Source organism: Lissotriton helveticus, chromosome 7, assembly GCF_964261635.1.
Source record: "Lissotriton helveticus chromosome 7, aLisHel1.1, whole genome shotgun sequence".
NCBI classification, from domain to species: Eukaryota; Metazoa; Chordata; class Amphibia; order Caudata; family Salamandridae; genus Lissotriton; species Lissotriton helveticus.
Window position 1 is genome coordinate 850498766 of NC_136068.1, and position 27347 is coordinate 850526112.

General features: G+C 45.7%; 1 protein-coding gene across 1 annotated transcript in view; it reads right to left on the reverse strand.

Annotated features, from left to right (window-relative positions):
- Positions 1–27347, reverse strand: part of KCNIP1 (potassium voltage-gated channel interacting protein 1) — a 1548155-nt gene that overhangs the window by 25665 nt on the left and 1495143 nt on the right. The window contains exons 6-7 of the mRNA XM_078653361.1: positions 12873–12980; positions 4245–4349 (exon numbers count right to left, since the gene is read on the reverse strand). Coding sequence (XP_078509487.1) covers positions 4245–4349; positions 12873–12980 — 213 coding nt within the window. The remainder of the gene's footprint in view (positions 1–4244; positions 4350–12872; positions 12981–27347) is intronic.

Here is a 27347-nt window from a genome sequence, read left to right on the forward strand (position 1 = left end):
CAAGCAGAAAATCAAAATGAGTCAGACTGTCCCCTCAAAACTTGGTCCCATCTCACAACAGATAGTGTAGCCCTACTTCTAAACAACATTAAATCAGGATCGAACGCCGAAAGATCCTCTACTGGCCACTATTTTTAAACAGTTAAACAACTCAGTGCTATCTGTGATAACACATCTTCTTAATATTCAATTGATGAATCTGTTATTCCATCGACATGGAAACACCCAATGATACACCCCCTGCTGAATAAAGGCAAACGCAGACCCAGGGTTATCCAATAACTATCGTCCCATATCACTACTCCTGATACTGTCTAAAATTTTAGAAAAACCTATTCAAACGCATTTGACTCATTATGTCACAACACACCACCTACTTCATTCCTCGCAATCAGGTTTTAGAGCGGGCTTTTCAACCGAGACCACCCTCCTAGGAGTTACGGAAGGCAATCGCCACCATCTCGACAATGGGGAAACAGTGGCGCTCATTCTGTTAGATTTGAGCGCCGCATTCGATACTATATCCCATACTGTACTCATCAATACACTGAGTTCACAGGGTATAGGTGGAGCGGCTTTGAACTGGATAAGAGCCTTCCTCTCTAACAGAACCTTTCAAGTTTTCTCTCAGAATGCCTGTTCGAAAGTCCACTCTTTTGCCCCTGGTGTGCCACAAGGGTCCATTCTCAGCCCACTGTTATTCAATCTCTACGTAAGACCACTTGCTGAGTTGGCGGAGAAATCTGGACTATTTACTCTTATGCAGACGACTCACAAATCATGTTCTCGTTATTTGCTCATAACACTGCTACCACCTCTGTACTAAAAAACAGGCCTAAATAACATAGCAGCTTGGATGCAATCAAATTTTTTTTAATTGAATGGAGAGAAAACAGAGATACTGGTACTAGGAAAACAGAAAAATCTCTGGAGCCAGCCACATTGGCCGTGCAAAATGGGTGTTTTTCCATCTCCCTCATCGCAAGTATGCAACTTAGGTGTGCTAATTGATGGGACCCTCAGTATGCATTCCCAGTCAGTTAAAGTCACAGCCACTTGTTTTACCATCATCAAATGGCTGCGAAAAATCTGCTGGATGCTTCCAGAAGCAACCAGAAAAACCGTAGTCAATGCCTTGATTACATCAAGGCTGAACCACAGTAATTTGCTTTATGTGGGAGCAAATACATCTGTAATCCATAGATTACAGGTGGCATAAAATGCTGCAGTCAGGCTACTATGTAGAGTTCCTAAGACCTCATGCATTTCAAAGCACCAACGTAAACTTCACTGGCTAAAAATTGAGAGGCGAGTAAAATTTTAGACACTCACCTATATGCATAAAATTAAATCAGGAATGGCCCCCAGTTACCTCCTTGCTCTGGCTACCATATATCCCATCGCATAATCTACGATCAGCCACGCAAGGAAGATTTGTCGTCCCCAAATTCAAACTGGCCCGGATGGGGGGAAAATCCTTTGCACATTTAGGGCCCGCACTCTGGAATTCCCTCACTGTCACAATTTGAAATGAGACAAATTACATCACTTTCCGCATATCATTTAAAACCTGGTTGATTGATAAATAAAATTCTCTGGTTTCCTGCTGCCTCTACTATTCTGTCTGCGCCGGGAAACCCTTTTTGGGTAGCTGTCGCACAATACAAATTCCAAAAACTAACTAACTAACTAATTCACCCTGTTCGCTGCATTCTGTAAAGCAATGAACATCACTGGTCAAACAGAGTCATAGCACCATGCTTTGGTAATGTTTTAACTGTGAGGCTAAACCACTTGCCTAAAGACATTACAGTTTCTGGAAAACCTACAACTGGGCCAAAATATTTATTACAACATATTGGTGATATAGATTTGTGCTTGTTTGTCATGGAGTCATTTATCAGTTGTGCTGGGGCAAGCATGTGTGCTTTCAAAATTATCTCTATGGGGGTTATTACTACCCTTGAGCAACAATAGAAATTTCTTGAGACATGTTTGAGGATACACAGAGGTAAGAGCAGGGCTCTTAGCAGAGAAGGGTACCATGTAGGTGCCTCTCTACATTTTCAACCTAAATTTCTAAACTCTTGCATCATGTGAAACAGGAGCATGTCTGACATACTTTGGGGCATTGCTTTCTAGTTCTTGGAAAGGAGGAGGAGTATATATCTGGGTAGGAGGGCATAGCAACCGTGAATTGTGTGGCACTCTCAGTGCTTCATAAAATCTGAGGAACCACTCCTTGCACCCCCACCCCCCACACTTTTACCAGTCGACCTCTAACCACTCTGTTGAGGGTTTTGGATCTATAAAAACCTTTTAAGTTTTTTAAAAATCTCTTCTGTTGTGGTTGTTAGTGATTGGGGAACTTCCAATATGTATTCTTCGTGTGTTTGGTTTTTATGGCATGAAGTCTTACATGCTCTCTATAATTGATTTATCATTGGGCTATGAGACTTAAATTATTAGGGTTGTCAGATAATTTCTGAACTTGGCACCAGGAGAATTGCTATTGTGCACTAAATTTCCCAAAGCTATCACCAAGTGGTGGTTGTTGTTCAGATGGAGCTGCATGGCCTGTTTGGTATGGCAAAACACTTGGTTTGTCAATGGGGTGGTGGCCAGCTCAAGATCTATAGACAGCTCAGCTCAGAGCTCTTTGTTGGCATCATTTGACTTCATCTACTGGACCCTGGTTTGTCAGTACTTAGGCTTGTACATGCATTAATTGATTGGTGCAATAAGAACTTATCAGCTTTAGGCCTTAGACGGTTCAAATGCACAACAGGTTGAAATTGTAAAATAAATGCGACCAAAGGCTACAAGTATAGTCTCTTAGGGTTGCGGAGGACATTATGCCTGTCACCCTGATGGAGTACAGTCTGCATAATTTAGAGATCACTGATGGCCAAGCTGTGATCTTTGTACATTGATAAGGCCCACCATCATGGTGGTTCCTATCAAGGTACAAAAAAAAAGGTGGACAGCCACTGTCAGTTTTGATTGCGATTGACCAACCAAAGTTTTTGTGCTCAAAAGCAAACTCCCAAAGAGGGATTAGGTTATTAACAAATAACTGCCACACTATGGTAGGAAATAATTATTTGATGTTTCTGTTCCCACCATAAATAGGGTGGATGGCATATTGTCCTTTTGTTGACTGAGCCAACGGGGGTTCTACCAATAGAAAGCTGACAATCCAGTCATCTCTAAATGAGGCATGCAGATTATTGGTTTGGCTGACACTGTACTATAGCTTGTTTGTGAAGGAGTACCCTGACTACCAAACTCTAAATTGGCCCCAAGTTTTGTATCCAACCTATTTTTCTCTCTTCTCACTTTCAAAGGCATAACATATGCAGGCCATGTGTATGGACATAACCAACAGCATTTAAATGATACCTCTTTTCACCTTTGGCAGCACTCTACGTTAGGCATGGCTTTGAACACCTCACTTGTTCCAGTGTAAAAGTGGCATAGTGCCTAATAAAGAGTTGGGTGGATGGGGTGCTCAGTCACAAACATGAAAGATTTCCCATCTGCCTTAATACAGAGGCTATAGAATGTAAAGCAACAGTAATAAGGTGAACCAAAAGTGCAGTTCACAAGGTGAGCAACCAATACCCTATGTGCATTTATAGGCGTATTTTCCCCTCTTGCACCTACCAGTCTGAGGTCAAACTAGGCCTGTCATTTTATATAAAATTCCCATTGTTTGGGGTAAAAATTTAGATGGAAAATGCCCGGGGGATGATGGAGATGATATGTTGTGAAGATGATATGCAAAGCCTGCAAGATGGGGTTGGAGGGAGAGGAGAACTGCACATGGTAGATCCAGGACTTGGAGCATTGCGGGAGAGATGTTGAAGTGTGGGTGGCATATGGTTATTGCAGTGCTCTCCATTGTGAAAGCACAAAAATACCCCAAAGGCAGATTTAAAATGAAAGGTAATCACACAGAAGTCCACCTATAAAATGGCAGGCAGCTGTTGTCCAGAACCTAATGCCAGTGCATCTATTCTGAATGGATCAAATTCCCTCCCAATACTTCAGTTTAAATTCCTTGGTGAAGACGTTCAAAAAATAAATAGAAAATCACGTGTCTTTGCTAATATAGTATTACATTTTCAAAACTGAAAATTCTGCTAAACTTTATATTTTCACACAAAAAAAATGTTGTTGTCGTCCACCCAGAATGTATGAAGTTAACACTGAATCAGAACAAAGGAACATGCATATTTTACCTGAAAGAATACATCCACATGTTGTTTAGGGGCGTCCTCCTTGAGAACAGGGTAAGTGTATTTTCCCATCATGTCATAAATCGCTTTAACAATATCCATCATTTCCTAATGGGGGCGAGAGAAACAGAGATCCTGCATCATTTAAAAAGCACCTGCGTTCGTTTTTGGGTGAATCTATTAACAGTCACACCTATCTGCAGCATCAGGGAGGGGGGTGAAGTGGTGGGCACTGCCAAGTGGGCATGACATTTTGGCCGCCCCTCTGGGGACGCCCAAGCCGTCATGAGCACTTAGCCTTTCTCCACCTAACTGTGTTGTACAGCTCAGTGGAGAAAGCAACACAGGCTCCCAGTCCATGTCTGAGCACCAAACCGAGGCACTCAGACCAATCTTGGCACTACTCACATGCTGAGAATAGCATTCCCAGCATGTGAGCAGCGCTGGGATTAGGAGCTGGGAGCCTGTGAGGTGTGCAGCAGTACCTGGACGTCCAGGAGGCGAGGATCAGGAGAAAGGCGGCGGCCATTGGAGAAGGTAAGTGTAATTTTATTTATATATATTTTTTCTTTAGCATGCATTCCCTCCCTCCCCCCGTCCCATCACTTTACAATACCAGCAACCGCTATTGGTTCAGTGAATCACTGTCTGAATAGTTGACGAGGTGGCACAATGTACTATTGACAACAACATAACCCCCTTGTCAACGACCATAATAGGACTTATTCTCTAAGCCTGCTTGGAACTCATTATGCACCCTTATGTTGGATGGCAAGCACCATTTTTTATGAAGCAGTTTCATATTTAATGCACTCATCAATGGCAGTTTTGTTCTCTAGTAAGGTGTTTTTCACAATACTGTCTAGGTGATGCATTGCTAACCCAGTACAGGCTATCTTAACTTACAACATTACTACAGGAGGACTAAATGTAGCTTTTCAACAGAAGATTAGAAATAGGCTGAAAGATGAGTTACTATATTTCGATGATGGACCAAATTTAAACTTTTCATCTAAAGGAAAGGAAATTAAAAGTTTGCATTAGTATTTCATGTTTGCAAGCTGCATGGATGTATATAGAATTATACTGACGTTTTTCAACGAGGGGTTCTGAGTGACATCAGAGAGAGAGAAAGAAAGCAAAGCCTGACTCCTCTATGATGTCGCTCAGAACCCCGAGGTGAAAAACAGCTGGCAATTCACATTTTACCCATCTATAATCTTGCCAAAGAACTGTCCTGAAAATCATCTGCTCCTGCTTTCAATTGTTACACAGAGACAGAGGAGTAATGGGGAGCCATACAAAACATAGCCTCATCTCCTAGTTTCCAATTGAAAAAAAAAAATAGACAAATGCCTCCTGCCACCCAATGCATGTGCCTTCCATTCCCCCTGTTGCAGTAGCTGTGCTCTCTGTTTTCAAGCAATGCTTTGACAGGCTCTCAGAGAGCCCTCCCAGAGCGGCTTAGAATTTCTTTATGAAGGAGCAATAGTGTGTAACAAAATATGTTAACCATGGTTGCAGTGAGTTACTGGATTTGAATTTAGTTATTCAGTGTTTGTGTCTTTACCCTCTCCCCTTTGCCCTCATTTAGAGTGTTTGTTGTCAAAACAAACAAAGGAAGAACCAGAGTTATTTGGTGTTCACCTCATGCAATGCACTGCAAGTGGTGGGCACCAGCATCTATTATTTGGGCACCTCAACTGATTTTCATTACTAGTCTTAGACAAAGAGCAAGAGATGGAAATGTAGAAAAGAGAGATGTAAAAAAGAAGGGAGACAAAGAAAAACCGTAACAGAGGGAGAAGCAGGGATGAAAAAGAACACGAAAAAAGTGAGATAAAAAGACAGGAACTACAAGGATGTGGAAGAAAGGCATGGGTAAAATCAAAATGAAATAGTCTTGGTAGTGGGCTTCTGAGAAAAACATTGCTAATCTGCACTTACAAAGTTAAACCCTGGAGATTTTACGCATGGTAAGATAGAAAGAATGCAAACAATATATTGCAATTTAAATGCTTAAAGCTATTTACTCCAAGATCGATTTGCCAACTTTATATATCACATGTTTCATGGAACTCTAAGCTAATTCCTTACCTTCTTCCTTTCAATTGCAGAATCTGTTATAGTGTTGCAAATTTAGAGTCACTGATGTCAGTTTATTTAACAATGTTTGTTGGCCTGCCTTGTAAAGCATATCTCTCTTTACTTATTGTAGGCACAATTATGCACATCTAGCCCTAAAAATTTCAAATTCTGATTTAGAGTCAGGGTTCATCCACCTTCCCACCTTCGGCTCATCTAGTTTCCAACAGAATACTAGCTTTTGACCAAGTGATCCTGAGGGACGTTATGCAATTGTTTGAGACAAAGAAATATATCAAGCACACATTACAAGAGATGAGAGACTCAGCTTAGAATCCATTAAAAGAAATACTAATGTAATCATAAAACCAGTGGATAAAGGGGGAGCCATTGTAATCCAGGATATTGCTGATTATGTAACAGAGATTATGACACAACTACAGGTGACAGGCAACTACAGAAAGATTCAGGGAGATCCCACAAAGGTGGTGATCAAGCTCATACATCAGCTGACCACTAGGGGGCTCAATGAGGGATATCTTAGTGAATTAGAATTTGGTTATCTAAAAAAGAAAGAACCACAAGTCCCTACTATCTATCCCCGTCTCTAGGTACACATAAACAAGGAGAGACAACCAGGGAGACCAATTGTGTCAGGGTGTGGATCAATTCTAGAACCAATGTGTCGTTATGTCGATTTGTTCCTCCAACCTTGGTTGTCTAGGACGTGATCCTACATTTGTGATACTATGGAAGTCATCCAACTGGTGGAAGGTCAACCCTTCGATAAAGGAAAACAGTTTTTAATGACATTGGATGTGACCTCCCTCTATACCAGCATCCCGCAGAAGGAAGCCCTAGAGGTGGCCCATAATATCATAGAACAGAGGGAGAAGACCACACATTGTCCCTACCCAATTTATAGTGAGCCTTCTTGACATAGCAATGACTAAGAATTTCTCTGTATTCAGAAATGATTTTGTCTATCAGACAAAGTGTGTAGCCACGGGGCTGGGTTCGCTCCTGACATAGCTAATTTTTACATGGACACATATGAGGACAGGTTTATATATAACATTGAAAATACTTTTTCTGCCAACATCACCCTTTGGAAAAAATATATTGACTATGTCCTCATGATTTGGACATGGGAATAGGATAGACTACAAGATTTTTGCACATAGTTGAATAATAGATCAGTGGACAATCAATTCACCATAACATCTAGTCAGGAAGAAATTGACTTTCTAGATTTGAGGATTAAAGTAATCGAGAATACCCTTTACACAACACTCTTTAGGAGGCCCATGGAGTGGAATACATTACTCAGATATTCGAGCCATCACCCCCGAAATCTTCGGGACAACCTGCCATAAGGCCAGTTCCTGAGGCTCTGAAGGAATTGTACACACAGGTCAGATTTTATCAAGGACTCTGACCTTCTCATCAAGCGACTGAAAGACTGTAGTTACCTCAAAGGTCTACTAAAGAGAGCCAGGAAAAGGGTTTGGTACTGCCACGGAGAAACACTTCTTGAGGTTAAAGATGACCAGTAGAAAATGAACGACAGGGTAGTTTGTGTCGACCTTTGGAAACAGAAGCAATGAAATAAAAAAGGCCATTAAAAGATATTGGTCCCTGATCACGGATGAAATTGGTACTACAGAACCACCTCTGTTTGCCTTCAAGAGGGGTAGAAATATCCATGATCATGTTGTCGACTCATATTTGATGAATGCCCCTGTCCCAGATCTTAAGTTAGAACTCAGCTATTGTTAACACCTCTAGTGGGCCACTACAAGTGCGGCCATTGTAAGGCCTGCAACCTGATGGTTGAGCAGAAGGACTTTTGCCATTCAGGGAAACATTTCTTACTCAAACATCACACTAACTTGAATTCGAAAGATGTTATTTACATTGTGAACTGCCCTTGTAACAAGGTTTATGTAGGACAAACTAGGCAAAAAGTTAAAACCTGTAGCCTGCCACATTGCTCACAGATACGTTGTATGGTACAAGGGGCACCTTTAGTTGACCATTACAACCACCTACAGCACCCAATAGACAGCTTGAAATGGTGGGTACTAGAACTGCAGAACACCAGAGGAGGCAATATGACATCCATTCTAAACCTTCGTGAGTGCAAGTGGATACATCTACTTGACTTGGTTAACAAAGGGGTAAATTAATCAGGGGAGATATCGAGACAAGTTTCCATATTATGTACGGGGTAGAACTCATGATAAAGGCATTTCCTGTTTTTTACCTATAAACTATGATATAATGTGCATGTGTTCTAATCTAACAAACTTGCCATGCCATAATGACAATGTTGCCTTAACCATGCAATACTTTTAAACCATTCAATGACTGTGTTGTAACCTAACTGTGAATTCAAGCAACTATGTGTTACATTTTTTCAACTAAGATGTAAAGGGTTAAATGATACATGTATAAGATATGTCATATTTTGTATTAGTTCTGAACTAAGTAACCTACTTTTATATTTTGGTCATATTTAACAACCCTTGATTGATACACATAAAACATCATTCTTGCAGTCAATATTAATGCATTGTTGTATCACATGTATTCATGTGCGATTTAGATACATACTACAGACTTTTTGCGTATCCGAAATATTGTGGGTTTGCATACTATGCTTTGTGTCGATAGAATATTACTAATAATAAGGATAACGGATCGCATTTAGATTTTGTTAATGATTTTTACAAGGTAGTGTTTGAAGCATCGCGTACTCTACACCTGGCTGTCATCATCGTAGAAGTTTCTTTGGTTGCTCCGCAACCTTGAGGAACGTAATTGATGCCAAATGGTGGGTAATTGACAGCTTGCTTCAGGAAGTGCACATAGACTTGGCGTCTCAGTGCTTAAATACCTACAATTTAGAGCACGTCTTTTGTCACTTTCACAGAGACGGGGACATTACGACCAAGCACTTCTGATTTTTCAGCACGCCGGCGGTAAACTTCCTTTTAACCTGCGAGTTACAAGTTAATGCTTCCAGATTACACTGGGAGTATAACATCTTTCAAATCAGTCTGATTTTGAAAAAATAAATTATTCTTTGCTTTTACACAAGGTACCTAGGAAGCACGTTGTGCTCCTAGAGTTTGGATGCCTATTCAAAAGTAACGCAATACAGAGGAAGTACACAATTGGCTCCTTTATGATTCTGAAGCAGATTTAAAGTTTTTATCCGCAAATTAAGGTAGGAAGTTTTCATAGTAATCCACCTTTTCACCAATTATACTTCCTATAGAGGCCACATTATCTTGGCTATATTTTGCGAATCATGGTAAGCGCTTGTTATTAATCACAACGCAGGTTTTACCCAAAGAGAGGATGACACGCGCATTTCGTCTTACCTGAGAAAATGACATAGCAGGTGAGATTAACTCTGCAATGATCACCTTACACAATGGCTTTAGCATATCTAAACACACTGACATCTAGTATATTTTGTTCTTGATATGCAGGCTGTGCACCACTGTGTCCTGATGAAGCCCTCATGGTGATGTTCAACCACACTCGTTTTCTGGGGGTTGAAATGTTGACGTGATATGAACAAAGCGTACCAGGCCCAAATAAACATGTACATGACAGGATGAAAACCACAAGTCTTTTTAAAGGAAATTTACTACATTTGGGCGCAAAAGCACATTTCTGTACATATATTTTAATTGGGTTGAATGCCTTTGATTACCCATTGTGTTACCAGCTGTGTTATTAATGAGGCACATTTTTTATGTCACAAACGTTGTTCACAGTCTGTACTTTATCTGGTTCTTTAATTATTTCTTTGATGTATTAGCATCTACAGTACATGATTTTTAAATATATTGATTATTCTTATTCTTTCAGACAAATAGTCTTGTTGTCATTTCTAATGTCAGTCAGTAGTGTGTTTTTATGTATCATTAATTGATAGTCCCCAAAACATTTTGGGGACAAATTATTGTGGACATACTTTACTCACAGAAAGTAGTTACCCTTTTCGTGGCAGAACTGCTGCTTCTCCTTGATTCTGGCAGACACTGAAATTATTTTTATTTTAAAACATGCTTCTGATAGAGAAGTCAAGATGTAATTCCATGTACCCAATGAGGCACGTTCACGTCCACCTCCGTCAATGATTCAGGTGTCTCAAATTTCTCTTCATAACATTGTGGCAGCATAATAATGCTAGTCTCTTTCCCTGGTGCTACCCTACCATTAGCTGATCAATGACAAACTGCATTGCAAGCATTAGCATAGCCAATAGCTGTAGCCAGCTATCTTTGAATGTTATTTTCTATACTTCCAAGATGGCCACCTTATTGTGTCTACATATAAAATAAGAGCGAAGTCAGCAACATCTTTCAAATGTTGGCAAAACCAACAGTGGGAGCAGTTGGCAGCAGTTTGTGGCCAATGAGAAAAAAGGTGCAGGAAGGGAGGCACAGAGACACCAAGCCACTGAAGTGTTCAATGATGAGGAGTAGTAGAACCACAATAAATCAGTAGGGAGTAAGAGGAACTGAAGATGATTTGTGGGGGTTGGATAGTGTGGGCTGATGAGAGAGAGACATTTGGGGGAGGGAAAAAAGCAGAGAGAGTGTGCATTGGAATTGAAGTCTCTGAACAAAAATGTGTTTGTGCAGGGATAATTAATTAAAAAGGCACTCATAATTGTGGCTTAAGTGTGTTGACATATTTTGAGTTTCTACAATAAATCACACAAAATTTCCAGCTTTGTAAGAATATTGTCACAGGTATAAAACTCCAAAGTTACTTGTGATCAAAGAAGCCTACTTCGAAATGAATCAGTCTTGTTGAAGCTAACTCTAAAGAGGGCAGATGTTCAGGTTATGCTAAATTAATTCGATTTGTAGCATGCAAACTCACCAAAGAAGTTATATTAGTGCGGTGAAAAGAAGCAAGTCCAGAAGAGAGAAAATCAGAATCGATGGCTTTACCGAGTTTTTATCAATATCGACACACAGTAGATCATATGAAGGGAGAGAGGGAGCTTGTTCCAGGTAAATGTGGCCAAGAAGCAAAAAGAGCAGTCTACAAACCTGGAGATTCTGATATATGGGGAAACAGAGGCCAACATCAGAAAGGACAGGGAGATGAGAAGAGTGATGAAAAATGACCAAAGAGGATAAGTCTCAGGGTCCAGAGCCATAATGTGCTTGATGGCTAAGAAAAAGTAATTTGAAAAGGGCTTTCTGAAAACTGGGAGCTAATGTAGGATCTGAGAAGAGGTGCACTCAGGGTATGTACATGGAGATTAAATACACGTTTAGCAGGAGAGTTCTGAATACATTTTAGTCTCTTAATTATATAAGCAGGACTGTAGACATAGAGAGGTTTGTTGTAGGCCAGGTTACTAATTATTAGATCTTGGATTACTAATTTACAAATTACAAGGAGTAGCCATGGAAGCACTTTGTGAAGCTTTTTGAGAATGCCAAGACAGGTGGTCGCCACAGAGGTAACTTGGTTGGCCATGGACAGATTAGTGTCTAGATCATGCCAAGTGTTTTGACCTGTGAGATAAGCAAAGGTGCCTAAACCTTGGCCCACCACCTTCCACACGACAGAGGGTAGTATTGCCACATAAAAGGACTTTGGTTTTATATACGTTGAGATTTAGGCAGTGGTGGCTCATCCACTCTGCTATGTGTTCCATGCAGAACAAAATGTTAGCTAAAGTGGAAGTCATTTTAACAGAGAGGACGAGTATGAGCTGCTTTTTGACAGCATAAAAGATGATGTCAAAGCCATAGCTCTGACAATGTTTGCAAGGGTTGGGACATATACACCGAGACGGGTGGGCATAGAGAAGATCCTTGGGGGGGGGGGGCGGGGCACAGTCCACCCATGAGGAATTGGAGGTAAATGGATGAGGCACACTGATTAGGATCTATTGCAAAGGACTGAAACTATCCGTGTAAGTGCAAGAAGGCAGATATCACTGTCATGAAAGTGATCCAAAAGGATGGCGTGTGAGAGAGTATAGAGGGTTTCTTACAGGTCAAGAAGGGTGAGGGCAGAAGAGGCTCCCTGACGCACAAGGTGGTGGATATCACTTATAGGTGGGTGGTGGGGGCAGTGCGCGTGCTGTCAGCTGCTCTGAATCCCGACTGAGAGGGGTCCAGGAGGCCATTGCTTGTATTTTAATGACGAAGAAAGGAAGGAAGATAATTGGAAGGATTATCGAAGCACGTCACTGAATTAACATCATGGTTATAATTAAAGAAAGGCTAAGTTGACAGCTCAGTCAAGGATACAACCCGTGTGTACATATCCATTGATACAAAATGTGAACAGTCATGTTTTTCTTATTGTTTACATGAGGAAAGAATCAGGAAACATGCCCTTCTGGGAGCTTGGGTAAGATGTGCCAGCTACCTCTGGTTCCTGATCTTGCTGACCCGCACACACAGTGGTGGTTAAACATGCCCACTCGCACTCTTCTAACATGATATCACACATTTGTAGTGGTAACTTACATGATCAGAAATCAGACCCTCTTACCTCCTTATTGATATATCCATCCTTGTTTATATCATAGAGGTTAAATGTCCACCGCAGCTTCTCGTGAACTGTTCCTCTCAGCAAAATCGAAAGAGCGGCGACAAAATTCTGTTTACGGGGAAAAAACGAAAGCTGACTTAACATAAACATTGAGACACCTTCAAGAGGATGACAGTCAAATATTTTTTCGTTTTGAGCACTCGGGCTAGTAGATGTATAACAACTAACGTTGCAGTATTTGTCACAAGCCTGCTGTTCATTTAATTACACTACACCTAAAAAACATAATTAGGCCAATAAAATATGAAAATATATGGATTGTGCTGACTGTCTCGAATCTAATTCATAGATGAACGATGCTATAACTTTGGTCCTGGAACAGGTAATACAAGGAAGCACCAAACTAAAAGGATAAACTGTGTATAGTATTTTCAGATTAGGCAGGAGGGGGGATTGGGTCGTGCGCAGTGGGGGAGATGCAATGTCTTGGGGAGAGCAGTGTCTGAGCTCATAGAAGGCCTAAAGCACTGAGCCTTCAAAAGGAAACGTGTTTTCTCCGAGACACCCATGGCTCACCTTTGTTCGCTTGGATCAAAATGTAAGGCCACTGTAGGAGAATATGCAAGTTCTACGTGTTCAGCACTAGATCACACAACAATACAGCTAAGAAATATAAAAAACATACTTGGGACAAACAAGTCAGTTAAAGAGACAAAAATATTACAGAAAAAATGTCACAAATTTTCACTTACGTCACGAAGCAAATCAGGTAGTCAGAATGCATTATAATAAAAAAACACCCAACAGTTTAATGTAATCATATTTTAAATGCAAAAATGCACCAGACCCACTAGCAGGAATATTTTTCCTCTAGACTTGGACACTTTTCTGGAGTGAAAATAGGTTCAGTAGGGTAAACTGGAAGTCTATGACTGGCCAGGAAATTATAATGTCATATAGGTTGAATGGGCTGCTTCACAGAACCTACAAACGTGCCAAATTATTAAGCTTGGAAAGAATGGGAAAACTCAGCCACCCAATATTGAGTTGTTTGGGGGGACGGGTGAGATCTGGCAGGTTGCCCCTAGTTACCCAGTCAAAGCATTTTACCGTGCAAAAGGTGTATGGCATGAGCCATGCATGGTTCAGTCACTCAGATACAACAAACACAGGATTTTCAAGGACTGAGTCATATGGAAATTGATGGAAGTTGATGTTTCTCAAACAAGGCACCACCAGGATAAAATAATGACAAGGGTCCTGGTGAACAGATCTTCTCTATGGCACTCCCAACAAGATGCAAATGCACAATCACTGTTTTGATATTTATCCTGCTATGATTATGATTGATTCAGCACTGAAGGCAATGTGCACTGAGGCCATTTCCCCTTCTTTCAAGGTTCAGACCGAAACATACCATTTGCAATCAGTGTCTCTCCATATGCCCATAGTTCATGTGCACCTTCCTCCCGATGATGCTTCTCTCTGTCCAGCTACGACTCAATTGCACATACTTTGCAAACATTTTTAACAACTGCGCAATTGTGTGGCATCTTGTTCGGATTAACGGCAAAGCCCACACGGACATCTCCTGCATGGTTTCTCCTAACTGAACACCCCAATGCACTTCCTGGCATTACCAATATGTGCATGAACTGCTTTACGTTCAGTGATCCTAGAGTGTGGTACTGAGTAATACCCACTGGCTCTTGACATGAATAAGCCTGAACACCCTGCCGAAGCTCGGCTGGCCTGCCCTAGTGCTGCTGCAGACCTTACCTTGTGGCAGCCGTCAGCCAGCCCAGAGGGATCAGATGAGGAGACAGCTCCTTGTAAGTCCCTCTGTTCCTCATCTGACAAGGGCAACTGAACTTCAAGGACAGGTGAAACTGAATGGGGACTCATGACTCAACTTTCTTTTCATTGTCATTAACTGTGTCATGTGTGGTGGAATAACAATGGGTTCAGTAGTCAGCAAGGTGCATCCTGTAAGACCTGAGTGGTGTCGAACAAACCCATTTGTGCATTTGGGGCCTAATTCACAAAGGGTGTTTGCACTTCTGATGGTGGTCCGCAACCATGGACGGACCTACGTACTGTAGTTACCCTATGCGGGACCCTGCCATGAGTGCGCCACTTTCGCTGCGTATGCAGAAGACCTTTGTGAATCGGCCCTTCGGTCTGTGCCCTTTTACTATGCGGCAGACAACATTTTCCCTATCAACCATCATTGCACCTGCTGTTGTGAGGAACTGTTGACCTGAAGCCTCCTGGGCCACTAGGTAGCAAGATGGAGTGACTGATCTTCACTAACCTTAATCCATGAGATTGGCATACCTCCCTTATTACAGTAAAAACTAACCTGAACCCTTTTCCTTATTATTGCACATGCTTCTGTGTGTTTGTAGATGTTATTGAGCTTCCAGGATCCTTAACCTTAAATGTAACTGGCACGCTATCAAGTGACCATTTGGCAGAAAGATTAGGTCTCCAGTTTTTGCAGTGTCCTCACTGCTCCTAGTTATTGTTCTTAAATGTTTGTTTACAAACACCGTTATCTGTGTCTTACTGATTTTGACGAGGTGCCTTTTTTATTCTGTGTGTTTTCCTAGCTTTGCAAACATTATTTAGTTTGCATAGCCATAGACTCTTGTTTTCCTGTTATACTGCAGCATTACCATGATCACTGACTGTATTGTGTTTTGTCATTGATACTTTTCTGATTTCACTTCGTACACATATTAAGATATTATTAAAATGGTGTGTTAGCACAAAATTCTTGGTGGACATTAACATCTTTAATGCAACTGTGATAAATTGTGTTTTGCTGTAACTAGTTACACTATTACACATCCCCTTGAGCTAGGCCTTGAATGCTTGTCTGGGCGTACCCAGAAAATCATGGAGTTTTGGATCTAGCACTTGACGCTTTGGTTTATAGGAATCTCTGGCATTCTCTATTTTATAGTGTTGTGTGGGCCCTATACGTTTGTGTGATCAAGATGAACCATGGCAAGTGTTATTTTGGTGGGACCTTGGGGGAGGGACGAAGGTAGAGTAATGCTGAGCTCGTGAAATCTTGAGTTGTATTAGCTGAAAAAAATAACAAAGTTAGGTTTTTGTTTAAAAACAGTGAAGATTGGCCAGCAACATGGCCGGGTAGCTGTGCCGATCGACAGCTCCGTCAGCCCCAAGGTAATCCTGTCTATAATCCTGCCCTTCAGAAGCCATCAAACAACTGCAAGAGGTGTTTTGTGTCCCCCAACCTACAGCGGCTGCAATAGAGGGGCCAAGAGGAAATCCCGGGCAGGGGAGAACCTCCAAAAGTTGTCAAGCGAAAACGGAGCACGGCTGCTCAAGATGGTGGCGGCCTACGAGAGCTGGGCAGTGCCGAGTTCAGAGACGCCTGATGAGACGTGAGGAAATGAATCACAGGCGTGCGAGTCTGAAGCTCCCCTGAAACTACACACTAGCTGAGACGCGGCGGAGCAGGCTGCCAAATTGGCCTCTAGGACCCGTGAAGCTGAGGTGAGCCTAACCGCAACCATCTCCTGGGCCCTGGTGGGATGGAGTACGTGAGGCCTACAAAGAAATCCACGCTGCCTCTCTCCGGTGGCGCTGATGTTTCTCCCTCTGTGTTGTGTTCTAGTCTATTTACGCACAGGGCGCAACACGCGTCCCGCGTGACATCACATGACCTGGTTAATAAAAAGGGCCCACGTACGCACGTACGCCAGTTGGCGACGGCGTGCAGAGCCACAAGAAGTAACCCAGTGTCCGTGTGCTCATTTAATAATATCAGGCCACGTGTCAGGCTTGTAGGCCCCAGGTGCCCCCTGAGTGTAGGGATCCCCGTTGGTGACTTCCCCCGTGCCCCACACAACACAACAGCTGGCGACGAGGGTGGGCGTACCCTTGCTGTGTGTGTGCACCGCGCCCGATGTGCTGGGGCGGTCGCGAGCTCTGTAACCCGCTCGCGGCGCTCGTGCCCCACGATCCGCTTGCAGTGCGGACTCGCATCAGAGGACATCAGTCTGGGCCCCGCTGGTCGCCGTACTCGGTCCAGGTGAGCCTGTGCGCACGCTGTGCGTGGTCGACATCCCGCCGCGCTGTGTCCCACGGGCCAGCCCCGGAGCACCACATTGACTATCACAGCCCCAGCCGCCTCTCGGTCGGTGAAAGCGACCCCGAGCAGCGCCGCACTTGGGCTGGCCGCCGGTGCGTGAAGCGCGCTGCTGTTGCCAACGCGTGCAGGACACTCCACGCCACCGCGGCCACGCCCCCTCTACCTCCGCGGTACTCGGCGCCACGTGCCCCTGGTCGAGGCCCCGCCATAAGGGAGAGACGACAACGCGCCGTGCTGCGGAAGAGGCTGCACTGAACCCGTGGGGGGGGGGAGACAAAAGCCTCGTCGACGCCGGGGAACGGTCGGGGAGCGAACGCTGCAGCACCTCACGACGCGTCAAGCACAACAGGCTCCCCTGCCTGCAAGACTCAACAAGCATTGACACCCCCAAACCTCATTCTGGTTCGTGGAGTCACGCGAGCAGTCTCTGCAAACTGCGAAGCACCTCATTACCACAAGTATGGCCACAATTCCCCCAATAGAGCCATTTGTGGTAGAAGGGTCACCGTCGTCATTGGCCCCGAAGTGGAAGGACTGGGTAGATCGACTGCTGATCTTCTTCGAAGCCACCAAAGGCCACAAAGACCAGAAGCGAGCCATGGTTCTCCACCTAGGGGGAAAGGATGTCCACAACATTGCTATGACTCTGGTGGAAGCCACACCCAAAAACCACCATTCACTTATAAATGCCCTAAATGCATACTTCGAGCCTATGGCCAATCAGGACTATGAGAGGTTCATATCCCGGAAGCAAGACAACTGCCGGAAGAGTCCCTAGACACGTATCATGCATGCCTAAAGAACCTGGCATCAACATGCATGTTCGCAGACATCATGGAAGAGATACGGGGACAAATCATACAAGGATGTGCTTTGGCCAAGCTTCGAGAACGCATTCTGGAGGAATCCGGAAAGCCCCTCGCGGACATCCTAACCCTAGGCAGGACCAAAAAATTATCAAAAGCCTGCGCAGCCCATATGGAAGCCGCCCTCCAAGTGCCGGTGAAGGCAGAACCCGTAAACAAACTGGTTGTGAAGGCCCCGGCAAGGTGGAACAGGAAAAGCACAGGAGCTGCTGCGGGAACTGCAGGGAAGACCTGCGGATATTGTGGCGGGCCACCACACCAGACAGCAGACTGCCCTGCCAAAGGAAAGCGGTGCTCGGGATGTGGCAGGTTCAATCATTTCGAGAAAGTGTGTCGTTCCAAGAAGTTCCGCAGACCCCGACAAGTGGTAAACGCGGTGCCAGAAGGCGATCCGAGTCCAAGTGATATGGACGATGATGAGGAAGAAGAAAGAACGGTGCACAAGGTGCACATGATCGGCACCGCGATCCGCCGAACTAGTGCAACATCGGAGTGGGCAAACAAGAACTCATGGCCGTAGTAGACACAGGAGCGACCATCAATCTCATGGCCGCAGCTCTATGTCAGACATTGGACCCGCCCCCGAAGCCGTCTCCGTCACCCATTGTTGTATTCGCCTATGGCCAGGACACTCCACTCAGAATTCGTGGGAAGTTCAAGACGACGATATCGCATGGAGACCAATCCATCACCACCAACGTCTTCGTTTTAGAAGACGGGCAAGGCATGCTACTTGGGTGCAGGGCGGCGGAAGACCTGGGAGTGGTCATGTTCGCTCTTGGAGTCCACCAGGGGTCAGTCAAACAACTAATCACGGATTTCTCCGACATCTTCAAGGGCATTGGAAAGTTCACGGGGAACAAGATACACCTCCACATCGACCACACCATCCAGCCGGTAGCCCTGCGACACCGCCGCATTGCATTCCACCTCAGGCCTCAGGTGGAGGAAGAACTCAAGAAGCTGGAAGCGGCCGGGATCATAGAAAAGGTCACGGGTCCTACTCCATGGGTCTCACCCATTGTGGTCACACGCAAGCCAAAACAACCAGGAGCAGTCCGGATTTGTGTGGACATGCGGCTCCCCAACGCTGCTATAAAAAGGGAACGCCACATCACACCCACCATTGATGATCTAATCTGAGAAATGGCGGGAGCCAGCTGGTTCTCCAAGCTTGACCTGCGATCCGGGTATCATCAGCTGGTGCTCGATGAGGAGTCGCGCAACATCACGACCTTCTCGACGCATGTGGGCCTCAGGAGGTACACCCGCCTCAGCTTTGGCGTGTCCAGTGCGGCCGAAGTATTCCAGAACGTCATACAAGAATTAACATCCGACATACCTGGGGTGATCAATGTCAGCGATGACATCATGGTACACGCTAGAACCATTCAAGAGCACAACACTCGCTTGGCGTTGGTGTTTCGAAAACTCAGAGAATCCAGCCTCACATTGCATCGCGAGAAGTGTGAATTCCTGAAACGAAAGTTGCAATTCTTTGGGTATACCTTCTCAGCTGATGGGGTCAACCCGGATCCTGACAAGGTGAAAGACATTAATTAAGCTGCTCCTCCCACCACAGTTACTGAAGTCAGAAGCTTTCTGGGTATGGTAAACTACTGTGGTATGTTTATCCGCGACCTCGCCAATCTGACGCTACCGCTGAGAGAACTCACAAAAGACAACATGCCATGAAGGTGGGGTCCAGAGCAGGCCAAAGCGTTTCAGGAAATCAAGGAAGCTCTGTCTGATGCCACCACACTTGCCTTCTTTGACCCCCGGAAATTGACACTCGTGGCCGTGGATGCTGGTCCGGTAGGACTAGGGGCCGTCCTAATGCAAAGGCAGAGAGCAGATGAAGACTGGGCTCCTGTGGCTTTTGCCAGCCGTTCCCTCACAGAGACTGCACAAAGATATTCTCAAATCGAGAAAGAGGCGATAGCCATTCGTTGGGGATGTCGGCATTTCCACCTCTATGTCTACGGAAAGCCATTCGTGGTGGCTACCGATCATAAGCCGCTGGTTGCGCTATTCTCCGGAACGTCCACCAAACCCCCACTTCGCATTGAGAAGTGGATGCTCCAACTCCAAGACTATAACTGCAGAGTAGAGTACCAACCCGGGTCCAGGAATCCTGCGGACTATCTGTCCCGACACCCAAGAGCTGCCACCCGAGAAGAAAGAGAGGACGCAGCTGACACCGAAGCATACGTGAGATGCATCACGGCCCTGTCATGCCCAATGCCTATGTCGGTGGAGAATATTGCTGAAGCCACCCGAAATGATGACTGCCTACAGAGAGCTATGAAGGCCATTCAAAGTGGAAATTGGCCCAAAGCCAAGGAAGAGTGGAAAATACTAATGCCCGAAGCTCAACGTGTCATGGAAAGCCTACATCATGTGAGAGAGGAATTCAATGAAGATGACACTGGGTGCCTGTTGAGAGGTCACAGATTGGTAATACCGTCAGCCTTGACGGCCCAAGCAGTACAACTGGCCCATATTGGCCACCAAGGAATGGTCAAAACAAAATCAAGATTAAGAACCAAGGTATGGTTTCCTCTCATGGACACCCTCGTGGAAGCCACTGTGAGATCGTGTACTGCCTGTCAGGCCACTGGCGACGCGCCGAGGGAAACCCCCGTCATCGCCGAGCCTAGGCCTCAACGTCCGTGGGAGTGTGTCAGTCTGGACTTTGGTAGCCTGCCGGATGGGCGGCACACCATGGTAGTCATCGATGACCACTCCAAGTACCCGGAAGTAGCGGTGATATCCACCACCAGTGCCACGGAGGTCATCCCCAAACTTGAGAAGATTGTAGCAGCCCATGGGCTGATGAGAGAAATACGCACCGACAATGGCCCCCCATTCCAGGGACAAGAATTAGCCAACTATCTTAGGACCCTTGGAATCAAGCATCGCAGAATAACCCCCCGTTGGCCCCAGGCCAATGGTGAGGTGGAGCGCTTCATGCGAACTCTCAACAAGGTGATTCGAATAGCCCATGACAAGGGACAGTCCGTGGAACTGGCGATCTTTACATTCCTGAGGAGCTACCGACAGACCCCTCATACTACCACAGGAGTCGCCCCCGGACACGTGCTCATGGGGCGAGTGGTTGCAGATTCCATTCCTCATCACCCGCACTGGAGACCAGAGTCCTCCGATGAAAGCCGGATTGAAGCCCGGCAACAGGAAGCCTATGCCCACACCAACAAGCGCCGAAGGGCCAGAAACCCCCACATCACTCGGGGAGATCTTGTACTACTAAAGATTCGAAACACCAGTGGAAAGTTCCGATTGACATACGAGACACGGCCCTGGACCGTGGCTAATGTAAAAGGGACTCGCATCATTGCGACAAGAGGCCGAGAGACCGCGACTCACAACGTATCACACTTCAAACTATTTCATCCAGAGACACTGGCGACCTCCACATCTGAGATGCCCAAGAGCCGGGCATCTGCTAGTCCAGCGGCAATCGGATCTCCAATCCCGACAGAATGCTCTCAGGAAGATGAATCTACAGGCGTAGCCAGTGGGGATGATTCATCTCCTGGGGAATCAGAGAATATCAACGCGGAGCCGAGCGGAAGCAGCTCAGAAGAGTGCAGCAGTGACTCAACGCTCCTGGCCGGGGCTGGTGTCATGTCGAGCAGAGGGGCGTCCCAATATCGACTAAGAAGAAATCCAGAGCCATCCTGCCGCCTCCGCAATCATTTCATGTAAGACTGTTCCACTATCTAGTATTTTTCTAATTTCTCAAATGAGACTGTGTAATTAGTCAAAGAGACTGAAAGTGACTGCTTAAAGTATTTCTACACGTGCCGTGTTTGCAGTGCTTCGTTTATTTCTTTTTGTGTTTGGTGAGGAATGTTGTGTTCTAGTCTATTTACGCACGGGCGCAACACGCGTCCCGCGTGACATCACATGACCTGGTTAATAAAAAGGGCCCACGTACGCACGTACGCCAGTTGGCGACGGCGTGCTGAGCCACAAGAAGTAACCCAGTGTCCGTGTGCTCATTTAATAATATCAGGCCACGTGTCAGGCTTGTAGGCCCCAGATGCCCCCTGAGTGTAGGGGTCCCCGTTGGTGACTTCCCCCGTGCCCCACACAACACAACACTCTGGAGAGGGAGAAACATCAGCGCCACCAGAGAGAGGCAGTGTGACAGCGTGAGGCCTCTGGCTGCCACATGACACTCATCTGCCATGATCACGCAGACGGGTCCTGGCCACTGACCTCGCTGAGTCGAGGAGATCAATGCCATCCCCGAGACCACAAGCAGGTGAGGGGGACTGTATGGCTGCTGAGCGGTCAGGCAGCAACAAATACACAAAGGACCAGGAGCTGTGCACAAAGCACCCATCCCCCCTGCTGGGAGCGAGCCATAGCTGGAGTTGGTGACGGAACGCACCACGATCGGGGAGAGGTGGGGAGCCCCCGGGACGCCTTCTCCCACCTTCCCATCTCCTTGGCAGTTATAACCAGGGCTAAGTGGGTAGCACACACCATCAGGAATCTGAGAGGTGACTCCAGAGACAAGGGAGCCAACAACCCAAGGGGACAATAGTACACCTAAAGGAGATGGCTGAGGCACTAATACAGTGAAGGGTGGGCCGGAGGCACTAATACAGTGAAGGGTGGGCCGGAGGCACTAATACAGTGAAGGGTGGGCCGGAGCCACTCCTACACAGTGGGACTCGCCTGGACTGTGACCTGACGGCACCAGCCAAAGAGAGGAAGGTGAATATGCGGTGGAGAAGGGCATTCATTTCCTCAACCACGGGTGAAACAAGCAGACACTACACACCACTCACACGGAGGAGGCCCGATAGAAAGACGTACAGCAATTAGCTAGTGGCTCGAACCACATCTAATGAGATGGTGAAAGATAAAGACCCCAAACCAACGAAGCAGGGAAAAATGGACCGATACATGAAAGTTATACCCTGAGCAACCACAGCGGAGGGAGGACACACCTCTTCCGGACAACGCAGTCATATTACAGGCTATACACGCTTCCAGGAAGGCCTTGGAGGGGAAGATGGCCGAGGTGCACTCCGAGGTGATGCTGCTGCACCATGATTTGCGCAAAGTATCGACGAGAGTGACCCAAGCGGAAAATAGGGTTGCTGAAGTTGAGGATGTTTCCTACACTATGCGCAAGGAAGTTACGGGGCTGGCGGCCTCACTGAAAGAGGTGGCTAGGAGAATAGACGACGCAAAAAATAGGCCACATAGGAACAACCTCCCCTTCATTGGATTTCCAGAGGGAACAGAGGGGGCAGACCGGGGACATTTTTTAATGACGTGGCTCAAAGATACCCTCACGAAGGTGCAGTTATCACCCTGTTTTATAATCATGTGAGCCCACAGGATGCCAAGTTTCCGGCTGCTGCCTGGTGCCCCCCGAGAGACCCTTAGTTGGCCACTTCCTAAACTTTCAAAATCGTGATTTAATACTCCGGGAGCTGAGGCAAAGGGGGGAAATCAGACATGCCAATGCACGAATAATGGTGTTCCCTGAATATTCCTGTGTATTGCGAAAGCAAAGGCGAAGATTCGATGCAGTCAAGGCAAAATTGAGAACTCTTGAGATCCAATACATGGTGCTCTCTGCGGCAAAACTTAAAGTGATCTTCCAGGGCACCACAACTTTTTTTCAGACTCAAGAGAAGGCATGGGCCTGGATTGAGGAGCATCCCACCCCGAGATGTCGACTGGACTCAACAGGGATGCCCCAGGCAGGCAAACCAGAGAGGGCAGGTTCCGGGAGACCCAGAGGGACAGCTTCACGCGGGGCCAACGTGGGAACACCTTTTTACCCCAAACGGACCGTAGACAAGATGACACAGAATTCGAAGTCCAAGGAAGAAACTTCATGAGGAAACATTGGACAGAAACAGCAGAGAATCCAAGATCGAGTAGCCTCCGAGCCATCGGAAAGAGAGTATTCGGCTGATGGGGTAGTGATCATCCACTTCTTAGAGACCCAATGTTCGTGATTTATAGTTGATTGTTTTGGGGGAGGGGGAGGGAGACAGACCTCTTAAGTTTTACCTGTGCTGCAGTTGTCATGTTGATGAGTTCAGGGGCGGCGTGGGTAGTGGAAGAGTGTAGGGAGGGGGTTCATGTTGAGAGAAGGAAGATGTCAAGATACGACTTGGAGAAATGAGATGTTATTTTCGAAAATGACCAAATGGATACTGAGGGCAGGGAGGGAAGCGGCTGTAGCTGTGATGGAACACACCGGAATGGTCATGAAAAATGTACAAATCCATGCTGGGTGAGAGCAACTACACAATACTGGCATGGAACGTCACAGGGTTAGGAAATAAAATTAAAAGAAGGCTGGTAACTAGATACATTAAAGGACTTAAACCCAATATTGTCCTCTTACAAGAGACGTACTTGATGGGCACACACTGTTCCTTCCTAGGAAAGGGATAATACACCATACTTGCGCAAGTAGGATTCTCCATGGGATGGAGAGGGGCGCAATACTAATTAAAAAATCACACCGCTTTCATGTTAACAAAACATGGACATATCCAAATGATACATTTGTGGCGGTACAAGGGGGCATGGGGCAGAAGAGAGCTCATGTTGATTAGTGTTTATGCACCCCATGGCTACAACAGCAAACACTAGACAAAGTAGCTGGATACTTTTGGAGTCTTGACCCTCCACACACTTTAATGATGTCACAAATCCACATATGGATCATACACATTTAAATCCCGGGACATGCAGTCCCACTCACTTGGCCCAATTCCAGGACACGCTTGGTCTCATTGACCTCTGGCGTCGACACCATCCAAATGATTACTCTTACTCCTGCTTTTCAGGCACCCATAGGGTAGTCTCTAGACTGGACTACCTCTTTGCCGCAGCAGGAGAGGTGGAGACATTGGAAAGAGTAGTATATTTGGCGAGGGGCATATCTGACCACTCACCTCTCTGGCTAACAGTGGGAGGGAGAACAAGAGAACACAGACAGGAGTGGAGACTAAATGCCTTGCCTTATAGGATAGAGAGGTTGCCAATGAAATCCAAACTGACTTAGAACTGTACTTTAGCGGTCACTCTATGGGAGGCGTTTAAGACAGAGGAACGGGATAGGGCACAAAACATCATAGCCCACAACAAGAGAAAGGATACTCTAGAGATTGAGACTGGAGTGCAGGCTGTTGGAATAAGAAAGGCACATTGGTCCCGAGGTTGACCAGCATACACTCCTCCAGATGGAGTTAACACGGGGGGAATACAAGAAGTGAAAGCCCAACTTCATGCCACTCAACATTGATTATACGAAGGCGGGTGATAGAACTGGGAAGCTCCTGGCCTGGCTGAGTAGAAAGGAGAGAGAGGCAAAATGGGTGGCTGTCATACATAACCAGGACAAGGCCTACACCACACCCCAAGGCATATAGGGTGCCTTTGCCCGCTACTACACAGCATTGTACGGAGACAAGCCACCTAGCTGGCAGTACACAAATTAGTGGTTACTTGGAGGCAATAGATACTCCCACACTCTCTCGGGAGGACCGAGTCATGCTAGACAAAGAGCTGACCCTTGAGGAAGTGATGGACGCCATTGGTAGACAGAAATCGGGGAAGACCCCGGGCCAGAACGGATTTCCCACAGGATTCTTCAAACATAATGCTAGCCTGCTGAGCCCCCACCTTTTAAATATGTTCTGAGTGGCAAAGGAAAAGGGGACACTCCCAACCAATCTGCGTACTGCTACGGTAGTAGTGATCCATAAACAAGGGAAGCCCGCAGCAGAATGCAGGTCTTACCGGCCGATATCACTACTTAATTTAGAGACAAAAATCCTGGCTATGTGCCTCCTGATGGTCATCACATCTCTCATACACTGCGATCAATCAGGCTTTAAGCCTCAACCTTCGCCGACTTGCCATTCTGGATGGATAGCGTAAAACACAGGGCCAACGCGCAAGTGATCCTCTCCCTCGACACCAAGAAGGCATTTGACACAGTTCACTGGCCATTTATGAGGCAAACACTGTTGAGGTTTGGGCTGGTCTTTATAGCCTGGGTAGTGCTACTCTACACTAATCCTGAGGCCAGATTTCGGGTTAATGGAGCGACAAGCTTACCTGTGAGAAGAGGTACTAGAGAAGGATGTACCCTACACCCGCTACTGTTTGCTTTAGTTTTGGAGCAACTGGCTTGTGTAATCAGATTCCACCCAGAAATGAGTGGTTTCAAGGAAGGAAGAAGGGGGGGTATTGGGCCACAAACAAATCTCGCTTTATGCTGATGACATTCTTTCATATGCCAATGACCCAACCAGGACGCTTTCAACAGTCCTACAAATTTTCCAGGACTATAGTCGACATGAAGGTTAGAGCAAGAATTGGGACAAATCTAGTCTTTACTCAATAGAGAGACCCATTGACAGTCGAGAGATCCAGGGGTGCCTACAGGTGGCTTAAGAAGGGTTACGCTACCTAGGCCTTTAAATTACCACTAATGTGGATTGTGAACCTAACACGGAATATTAAATGGGTCCTAACATAATTTCATAAAGATATAGGAAGATGGGGGCAACTTCTGCTGATGATAATGGGCCGGGTCATCCTGTATTACGCTCCCTAAGCTGTTGTACATATTACAAAACACATATCGCAAGATACGCAAGACCAGTTTTACAACAATTAACAACGAATTGTGCACACGTCTGAGTGACGGGGCTCATGCAAGAGTGGCGCTACAAACACTTCAACGTATACTGGGGACCTTGCGCTACCCGACATATGAGCTTACTACAGGGCGGCCCACCTTGTGGTCATAATGAATGGGTAAACAATGCTTGGAGATCATCCTACATACGCGCTGGAACAGCTCCAATTTAGACCTCCATTACTTGTATGGGGCAAAGGTACTAGCCGACTTTTGCCAGCCTGGAAGGGAGCAGAGAGACAAATGAAGTGGGATACACGACTCTTGAGAGAAACACCCAGTGGGAGGGAGCAAGATTGCCAGAGATTCGTAAACTTCAGGGTTTTAGACAATGGAATATGATCGGAATCTCCAAACTGGGAGATATCCTAGAGGGAGAAACCCTTGCCTCCTATGCCACAATCCAGACCACATATCAACTAAATAACACCCAAAGCTATGTCTATCTCAGGCTGAAGCATGCATGGAGGGTGGAGGGGATGTTTCTTCCAAGTCTAGTGTTAGAAGTCCTTTGGATGAGAGCCTTTCGTATGGTAGTTACTGGCTAGCGATTTGTGATGGCACATGGGATAATCCTAAAAATACTCCACAGTGAATTCATCCCTCTTTTGATGCACTTCCTGTAAATTTATTGCAACAAAAAACCCAGAAACCTCAATTCTGAGACCTTCCAAAAATGTAGAACCCTGTGGTCTCTATGTGGAGCCTCCCTAGGGCTGACCTATTGTAATGGCACTTTCCCTTTTCCCACCCACATGAAACCCAGT